Source organism: Sinocyclocheilus anshuiensis, unplaced genomic scaffold (genome assembly GCF_001515605.1).
Source record: "Sinocyclocheilus anshuiensis isolate Anshui unplaced genomic scaffold, SAMN03320099.WGS_v1.1 scaffold745, whole genome shotgun sequence".
Taxonomy (NCBI): domain Eukaryota; kingdom Metazoa; phylum Chordata; class Actinopteri; order Cypriniformes; family Cyprinidae; genus Sinocyclocheilus; species Sinocyclocheilus anshuiensis.
The window spans coordinates 167,005-176,866 of NW_015540128.1; the positions used below are offsets into that span (position 1 = coordinate 167,005).

At 35.0% G+C, this 9,862-nt stretch overlaps 1 protein-coding gene across 3 annotated transcripts in view; it reads right to left on the reverse strand.

Annotated features, from left to right (window-relative positions):
* haus4 (HAUS augmin-like complex, subunit 4) overlaps positions 1-6,118 on the reverse strand; it is a 9,431-nt gene extending 3,313 nt beyond the window's left edge. The window contains exons 1-9 of one of the 3 annotated variants that reach the window (XM_016484469.1): positions 5,922-6,118; positions 5,721-5,789; positions 5,428-5,567; positions 4,076-4,204; positions 3,195-3,335; positions 2,892-2,988; positions 2,677-2,822; positions 1,199-1,329; positions 1,053-1,121 (exon numbers count right to left, since the gene is read on the reverse strand). In XM_016484469.1, the coding sequence (XP_016339955.1) occupies positions 1,053-1,121; positions 1,199-1,329; positions 2,677-2,822; positions 2,892-2,988; positions 3,195-3,335; positions 4,076-4,204; positions 5,428-5,567; positions 5,721-5,787 (920 nt within the window). In that variant the 5' untranslated portion in view covers positions 5,788-5,789; positions 5,922-6,118. The other 2 variants (XM_016484468.1, XM_016484470.1) reach the window with 2 other exon arrangements.
* Between the last annotated feature and the right edge of the window lie 3,744 nt (positions 6,119-9,862).

Sequence of the window (9,862 nt, forward strand, 5' to 3'; positions counted from 1 at the left end):
TATTTATTCCTTCTCTTTCTAGCTTGTACTTATTTGAACAATGTCTAGAAACTTGGTATTACAAGCACTTCCTGTGTCTGTTTGCCTCTTTAAGAAGAATCGCTTTATGTATCCCCAAATTGTAAGTCGCTTTGGATAAAAGCGTCTGCAAAATGACTAAATGTAAATGTAAATGTAGTAGTTTTGTTATGTGCTTTTGTCATTTTTATCAGTAACTTTTTATTATATTGATTAGGCTTAATTTATTTTAACTTCAGTTGTAGTTTCTATTTATTTTCAGTTAGTAATTTGAGTGTTTCAACAAACTAATTTCAGTGCTATTTTAGCATTAATGAGATACTATTATAGTTATTAATATTTACATTAACATTTAGTCATTTAGCAGACGCTTTTATCCAAAGCGACTTACAAATGAGGACAATATAAAGATTAGAGAAGCAAGTGTTAGTTAGTTTTTTGTATTAAAGAAAACAAAGTTAGTAAATAAATAGAGTGCGAGTCTAAAAGGGGCAAGTTTTTTAAAAGTTTTTTTATAAAGCATAGAATTAAAATAGAGTGCTAGAGTTAGAGGCTCAAATAAAGATGGACAAGGTGTGTTTTTAGCCGATTCTGGAAGATGGCTAAGGACTCAGCTGCTTATTTTGAATCAGTTTTTATTTTTATAATTTCTGTTTTTACTTTTAGTAATTTTGTTACGCGTTTTGGTAATTTCATTATTTTTAGTTTTTTATGCGTCTATATAGTTTTTATTCATTTTTATTTAAGTTTCAGTTATTTTAGTACATCAAGTTTTATTTTTTTCATTCCAGAGGGAAAATACATACAATAACCAAGGCAGGCATAATTATTTCAATAAAACAAAAACATTAATGTTACTGTGGTATTATTACCAGGCATGTATGCCATCAGTCCTGGAAACAAATTTCTCTAATTTTTACAGTTAGTAGTTTAAGCTTTTCATCTGATATATACACAGATATTTATATATTAATTTTATTCTTTTTAATAGTTTAATAGTACTGCAAAGACGAATGCTGGCAGGCGTCACTCACGTTATCTTCTTATGAGCCGCTATCTTGTCTCTTGTGTACGTGTCCAGCTGAACTTCCAGCATCTCGGCTCTGCAGGAACAAACTCATCCTTATGAATATGCAGATGCCCTCAATATCACATTCGAGAGCACAAGCACTGATCGTACCTGATCTTCTGCAAACCAGTCTCACATTTGGCCTGGAAGTACTCGATCTTCTTCCGGTCCAGATCTTTCTGAGCCTTGAGCCGGAGATCCAGGACGAGACGCTGAAGGATGTTCATGCACTTCAGCAGCTCCTAATCAAGCAAACACATCGTTATCAGACACTTCTCATGTTTAATGATCATCCACCTTAGTCTTAGTTCAGTAATATTGATACTATTACAGTTCTAGTTAATATTCTGAATTAGATTTTATTTTAGTTATATATTTTAGTTAAAGTTTTAGTAATTTTGTTGTGTTTTTTTAATTAAAATAATTTTAATGGATTATTTTTGGTTTATTTCGTTGTAGTTGTTTTAGTACTTCAAGTTAAATAAAAGATAAATGTTGCTTTAGCAGCTAGCTGAAATAAAGTACATTTTGTAACATTTCATTTTGTTGTAACAAATGTTTTTATGGTTTTAGTTAACTATAATAACCCTAGATAAAACCCTCAAAACATCATCCGTTACATACTACTCTAATTATTTTAAGTCGAAATCAACTTTAACAACTAACTATTCTTTTGCTTTTATGTCTATTTAAGAGTTGTAGAAGTGTGATGATATATGATAACAGTTCTATAATCTGAAAATTATTAATTTGATGCAGGCTTTATATTAGGGCTGCACGATTATGACAAATCATAATTGCCGATTATTCCCTTTAAATTGTCATTACCACAATTTACAATGAATGATGTTAGCTTTATGAAAGCGTCGGAAGCAACTGCATGACATTTTTATATGAAAATAAATAAACTGAAAACACTCAAACTGAAAAACGTGTATTACTTTTCTATAGAATTGAGCCTCAAATGTCAACTACACATTAGTTTGGTTTCTTCTTTAAATAAATATATAAAAAAGTAAAAACATGCATGGTATTATAATGTTATACTAAGACTAAAATTAAAACAATTAAAAAACCCTTAAGATAATATGTAGAAAGAAAAAAAAGCATCTTAAGCATGCAGAATAACATAAGTGGACTTTGAACGATTAATTGCTGCTTTGAACTATTACATAATTGTGGCATCCATAATTGTAATCGCAATTAGAAATTCGATGAATTGTGCAGCCCTAGTGCCTTGACACCTTTAAGATCATTAACATTAATTTTGGTCGCTGTGAAGTGTATCATAATGATGGCAGACCTCTGGGCACACACACACACACACACACACACAGACACACACACACACACACACACACACACACACACACATCTTAAGGATGCAGAATAATGTAAGTGTACTTTCTTTTTGTAATTGCGTCTTTGAATGATTGTGGCATCCGTAATTGTAATCACAATTAGAAATGTGATTAACTGCACACTTCTGTTTCTTCTGTATTTCTACAGACACAGCCTACATCACTAACAGATCTGAACAGAGTTAGTCAGGTGACTTGCAGACATGAGTGTGGTTTCTCTGGACTCACAGACAGCTGCGCGTGTGTTTGCCGCTGCAGCAATGTCTCGTTCTCTCGGTTCTTCTCTGTAAGGCTCTTGGCTCTCTTTTGTTCAGCGTCCAGCAGTTCGGGAAGTTTGGAAAGCTTCACACTCCTGAGACCCTCGCTTTCATTCTCTGAGAGAACAGATCGAATCAAAATTCTGAAAACCTCCCATCATTAAACAAACCATGGCTCAGCTTTACCCCACTCCGGCTGATAATATTTCAGGATACTGACGGCCTTCTTCTTCAGATGCTGAAGGAGTTCTGATGACAACCTCTGCTTCATCTCTACCAGCTCCTGAAGGACAAACATGAAGATCCGCTTTAAATATCATTCACTGCATCAGCAGACCATTAAAGCACAGTTCTGGGTTCAATAATAATAATACCATTACTTAAAACATAAACTGAAAGTCTAAAAATAAAAGCTAATTCAAAACACTTATATAAATTATAGCGGTGTGTAAATAATACTCAGAGAGTTCTCTCAGAAGAACGCAGCACCTGTTCAGGAGGCATTTGTCTCTGGACTCTTTCTGCAGTCAGTCCCAGAACGCCGCTGTGATCTTCACTGCTATCAGAGCTGACGTCCATCTGTTTCACACACTGAGCCACCATCAAACACTGCTCCAGCGTGCTGCAGAACTGAAAACAGTGTCACACGTGCTGCTTACAGTCTTCTGGAGCACTCACACCATTCACAAACAAAACATCACGCTCATTTGTGACCCTAGAGCACAAAACCAGTCATAAGGGTCAATTTTTTGAAATTGAGATTTATGCATCATCTGAAAGCTGAATAAATAATCTTTCCATTGATGTATGGTTTGTTAGGATAGAACAATATTTGGCTGAGATACAACTATTTGAAAATCTGGAATCTGAGGGTGCAAAAAAATCTAAATATTGAGAAAATCATCTTTAAAGTTGTCCAAATGAAGTTCTTAGCAATGCATATTACTAATCAAAAATTAAGTTTTGATATATTTACGGTAGGAAGTTTACAAAATATCTTCATGGAACATGATCTTTACTTAATATCCTAATGATTTTTGACATAAAAGAAAAATTTATAATTTTGACCCATACAATGTATTGTTGGCTATTGCTACAAATATACCCCAGCGACTTAACACTGCTTTTGTGCTCCAGGGACACATTTACTGCTGGATTGCATGATCTGTTCACTGTTACGTGAGAATGGGACGTCCTAACAAATGAGTCTGGCCTCACTCACATTGTCATAAGATCTAAATGTTCTCTCAGTAACTTCTTTCGTCTGTTGTGCCGCTATAATAACTCGTGTTTCTGCTGAAATAAGAGCGTGACGTCTGCTCTACACTCATTGAAACACACAACAGCAGTCGCTGAGGTTCATGTCGTACCTTGTCCTCCGCTGTCAGAGCGCTGGAGGCTTTACTGAAGCGGTTCTCCTGGACGATTTCTCGCAGAACCCGATTAACGCTCTCCACACGCAGCCAACACAACCTCTGAGTGTGCAGCTCGCGCTCGGCCTGCAGAACACACACACCAGAGCTATTACCCTCAACTATTAGAACCATTCTCTTCATTAAACTGAAGCTGCAACACAATAACAATAATATTAGATGAGAAATTACATTAAATGACAATTAGAAATTCACAACTAACTGAACAAGTTTAAGTTGAAGCGCTATAATTACTAGCTGGAAATAAATACAAACTAAAACTGAATTAGCTGAACTGAACTAATAAAAATATATTAGTAAAATAAAACTAATAAAATAATTACATCTACATGTAAAAATTTAAGACAAAAGCAAACAGCAAAATGACTAAAAAATAAACTAAAATATTAATAAATAAAAAATGAAATTATATAAAAATCTAATTTAAAACATATACACTATAATAGTATAGAAATACTACTAAAATAACACTGCTTCTCACCAGCTGTTTAATTCACAATTCCTTCTTTCAGATGTAATGAACACACTTACACATTTTAGCACTTATTGTGGTAAAAAATCTGCATAATGTATTTAAATATGACAAAATGTGTTAAACAGAGACTACCAAGACTATGGTATGCTGGTAGTCGAAAGCATTGTCAAAATATATAATATTTAAAAAATACACAAAGGAGGTTGTGGATATTTTATGAATGATGGGCTATAATATAATACGCACTTTTTATGAGTGCATAATCATTGAAGAGGCTAAATAGCTATTAATAGCCTTAATAGACTCTAAACTATTCACGTTCCCTCATATATTCATGTACTTTTTACTTTTACATGAATGCATATGCTAGGGTGACCATACGTGCCATCTTCCCAGGACGCGTCCTGGCCAGGATTTCTATATTGCCTAAAATATCTAGGTTTTGGCTTTGTTTGCGTGTGCAGACCGATCGGTGTATGACATCAAAATACCATACAGACGGCTCCTTATGCTTTCAAAATGCTCTCGAGGTATTTTGATGTCATACACCGATCGGTCTGCACACGCAAACAAAGCCAAAACCTAGATATTTTAGGCAATATAGAAATCCTGGCCAGGACGCGTCCTGGGAAGATGGCACGTATGGTCACCCTAGCATATGGCAGATCAGATGCTTTTATCCAAAGTAAGTTACACTACATTTAAGGTAAACATTGTATTTTATCAGCAGGAATCGAACCCATGACCCTGGTGTTGCGAGCACACACTCCACTGCTTGTGGTTGTGAAGTGTGCATCAGTGTGAGGGCTCGGACCTTCTCTCGGTCCCTCCTGAGGTGCTGTGTGAGTCCGGCTCGGTCCACATGCTGCGACAGAGTCGCCAGTAACTTACAGAACTGTGGGTTCTGGATCAAATCCTCCTCTGAGATCCGACACAAAGGAAAAGCTGCTAGGACTGAAGACACAAAGAGACAGGGACACGTTCATATTAATCACACAATCATCATTATGCAGAAGCATCCACTGAGGGTCAAAGATGGCAAATACATAAATATTGTTTTCATAAAAGTTTGAAACAAAGAAGAGCAAAACTGAAAGAAGTTCAAACCTTGTTGATGTAAAGTGTCTCCTTTACCGAGAGACGAGACAAACACTGAATCTGTTCTCTGAGACATCGCTGACATCTGACAAACATCATATCGATATGAAAAAAAACTATTACCACGGCATTATGAATATGAATGTGATTGATATTTAAATTATATTTAGTCAGTATTAAACCATACAGTAGAACAACTCAGTAACTTACCCGGATGTTTTACATTTAGTGACCGCTCAACTAAGGTTGGAGAGTAATAATTAAACAGAATTATTTATTATAATGACAAAAAACTCAAATTCCGTTTCGCTGTTACTTTGTTGACATCCTCTCTTCGTTTTTACTTTCCCGCCTCACAGCTGAGAATCACTGCGCATGCGCTGCCTATAATCACGTCGTTTGAACTCTCAAATTAAACCAATGAGATTAAGCCATGGATCCCATATATATTTAATAAAAGTCTCTTGTTATAAATTACACTCACACTAAAATGCAGACAGATCAGTCAGATTGTGTTTTGCCATTTTTTAAATAAATATTTCGACTGTGTAAGTACATAAAGTGGCATCTTTCTTATATATGATATATTTAAATATAAATAAAATTTCGGTCTCAAATTAAGTAATTAAGAGTATTTCAAAGAGTTTTTTAGCGGCATTAAGAATCGAAATTAAATGTATTTAATAGAAAGAAAGAAAGAAATCCTGCAAAACTTGCAGTAACTTTAAGAAATCTACATTTGTGTAAATAAAACTTACATGGCTGGTCACCACTCAAATGCTGGAAGGTCTGAGAAATTACATAGTAAGTGCCCTTAAATAGTTTAAGTCTATTGAAATTGTTAAGATTTAAATTCTAATACAAACAGTATTCCAATCTGCAATATAAATTTGTATTACATGTGTTCATGTGATCATTCAGTTTTATGCAACAAGCATAAAAGCATTTTTTTGTGTTAATTTTTCTAATTTACCTGAACATCTTAGATAAATTGGGACAGTATAGCATTCAGCTAAAGTGTCATCCTACAAATTAAAAGATAATACTAATGTGAGAAATTTTTCAGAAAATGCCACAGAGGAAGAGGAAAAGAGAGGAAAAATAAGACTAGACATTTGTGAAGATTGAGTTTTTGTGTGTAAAAAGTGCCTGTAAACAAACACATTCCTGCTCTCACACATACTTACACACATACAACATAAACACACAAATATGAAAGCTTGTGTGACACACAGACACACACACACACACACAGAGACAAACAGACACACACACACAGAGACACACAGATACACACACACACACAGAGACAAACAGACACACACACACACACAGACACACACACAGACACACACACACACACACAGAGACAAACAGACACACACACACACACAGACACACACACAGACACACACACACACACACAGAGACAAACAGACACACAGACACACACACACACACACACTTAAGCAGACTGTTGGATACAAACACTTACAGTACACACAAACAAACACAGATGAAATCGTGGCATTTTTATACTACACATAATACATTGTACTTCTGTTGAATTGATTAAATACTTTGTTTTTGTCTTTCTGCTGGAGTGTTTTAATTCTTTACATTTGTACTTCAGCTGGAGTGCTTTAAAAATTCTTTACATTTATGCTTCTGTTTAAACTAACTGAAATAAAAAAAGTTTTTTATTAGTTACTATTTGTTTGTTTGTAGCATTTATTTCCAGTGTTAGTTTTAGTTAACTCTAATAAACCTGTTTGTAGCTCAGTTATTATGAGTCGTCAACTAGCCAGCAGTCAATAAGCTATCAAAAGTTAATGAGGTTCATTGAAAATAATTAGTTGAAAAGAATGATTTATTCACAAATCAGACACAGGCAATGTTATTGGGTCTCGGTTTCTTCAGTTTGAAATAACAAGGAAATTATAAAGCATATTAAGCTTTGAAATGTAATTAAATAAAAGCCAAAGTTTCCCAAAATGAAAAAAGAAAAAGAAACAAACACGGTGTGCTAGTTCTGTTCTTTAATTTCATGCAGAGAAGCTCACCAGTGCAGGAGGAGACCAAACTGAGAGCACTCGCTTTGGACTGATCTTACCTTTCTCACTCTTTTTTTTTGCTTTATTCTCATTCTTTTCTGCCGTAAGAAGAAGTCATCACCCACAGTGGAAACTACAGATAGCGAGCCCGTACAGGAGAGTGACCAAAAGCATTCAACTCGTTCTTTTTATTCTGGAGAAGAGACCTGTCAAACTGAGCATGAATGATTACAGTGATCATTCTAATAATGAAATTACTGACTGAGTGAGTTTACACACTTTCCCTGTGGACGGAGAGCACAAAAAGTGGACAACATTCAATGCAAGACTTTGAATATCTCTTTCCATGCAGGAGTTGTTTTTGATTTTTAAAACTTTATTTACCCGTTTTTTGTGATATTTGATATGATAAACTCTATTTTGTTCAAGTTGTCATAAACAACTTCTGTCATTTTGCTTCTCTATGTATCTTGATTTAAGAGTCTTTAAACATTTGCACTGAAAACAAGACATTTAAAGACAATATTGATGAACTGTTTTCCATTCAGTTTATTTTGAAACAGTTTTACCTGCACTATGGTAATGCAAATATGTACACTGCACAGCATGGAGTACACCCCACATAAAGACATATTACATTTCTTAATGATCACTATTACAGTTAATGAAAATAACAAACGTATGTGTATAATGATAGATAACAGAGATTTAGTGGCCTCTTACAGCCCCCCTTACGGTCTCCTCCTGAGCTTATTATCAGTCGCCATTCACTTTCTTTATTTTCAGTCACCATTGAGAATGTGTGTGAGTGAAGAAATGCACATAGTCTGTTGCTGTATATGGTGTTGCTTTTCTTTTATTCTCAGCCGCCTTATTCCTGTTTTTCTTTGTTATATTTCATCAAAGCAACATTATATGTTTGTCATGTTGCACCTGTATTAAGGAGTGTGAAATGATTACTTTTAAGGTTTTACATCCTCTGGAGGGAAAAACCCAGAATAATGTTACTTTTCTTTCTATGCAAAGTATAAATTGTGTGAACCACCTAATAAAGCTTGAAGATTTAGGACGTGATTTGTTTGTGTGACAGTTCTTCTCACGGTTGTGCAGACTGTTGATAACTGAGAGGAACTGTAAAGCAGTGGAGTCTCTATGGATTCGGGGCCCATTGCACAGGTTTATCTATGGGGCCCCTCTCATCCTCTGTCCCCCTTTTCCCTCCGATTGTGACGCCTCTGCTCCTGTATGACCCTGTCAATCAATATATATTAAAAATGTTTCCTGAGAAGGTCCCCTTTGCTTCTTTTGTGGAGTGGAAGATGAGTCTGTCCCTCCCTTTTTTGGGATTGTGTCCACATCCATACATTTTGGAGGAAATTCTGTTTGTTTGTACGTGTTTCTCTCTTCTCTGAGTTATTTGGTTTTTATAGAAGACAAGTACTGTAATTTTTCTAGACAATTTTTATACATAAATTTACATGTTTGCCTGTGAAACCCCTATTTATTATTTTTTGTAAAGACTTGAAATGTTACTTGGATACTATCTCCATGTAATGCCAAAGCCCTAAAATATTTTACACTGTGGTCAATGTATAATATTTATGCTTCTTTATAATTTATATTTGACTGTGTGTTGCATATTAAAGGGAGAGAGCCAAATATAGAATGGCGGACAAGAAAATGGAGAGAGGACTCCAGGTTTTTATTTTTTTCTCCTTTTTCTTTTTTCAATTATTTTTTTTTTTCCTGGTTCTTCATAGTTTTTTATTGTTGCCAATGTCTGTTATAAGTTACTTATTTGTGCTTTTACTTTTGGATTTGTACAATAAAAAGAAGCCTCATGATTCAAAGCTTTGAGAGTGTCGAAAACAGCGCCATCTGGTGGTTAGTATAAAAAAAAAATAAATAAAGCAGGAAACTCCGTCCGACGAAGCAGCCACCACACATTTCATACTAGATAGAACGCAGTCCTGTAAACTTTGGTTCCGACCACATTAGTGCCCAAGCAAAATGGAGGAGAGGTTGATTATTGCTGTGGCAGGTTTCCCAATGATCTACGACGTGTCCCTGTTTGCATACAGGGGCATTAAAAAAAAA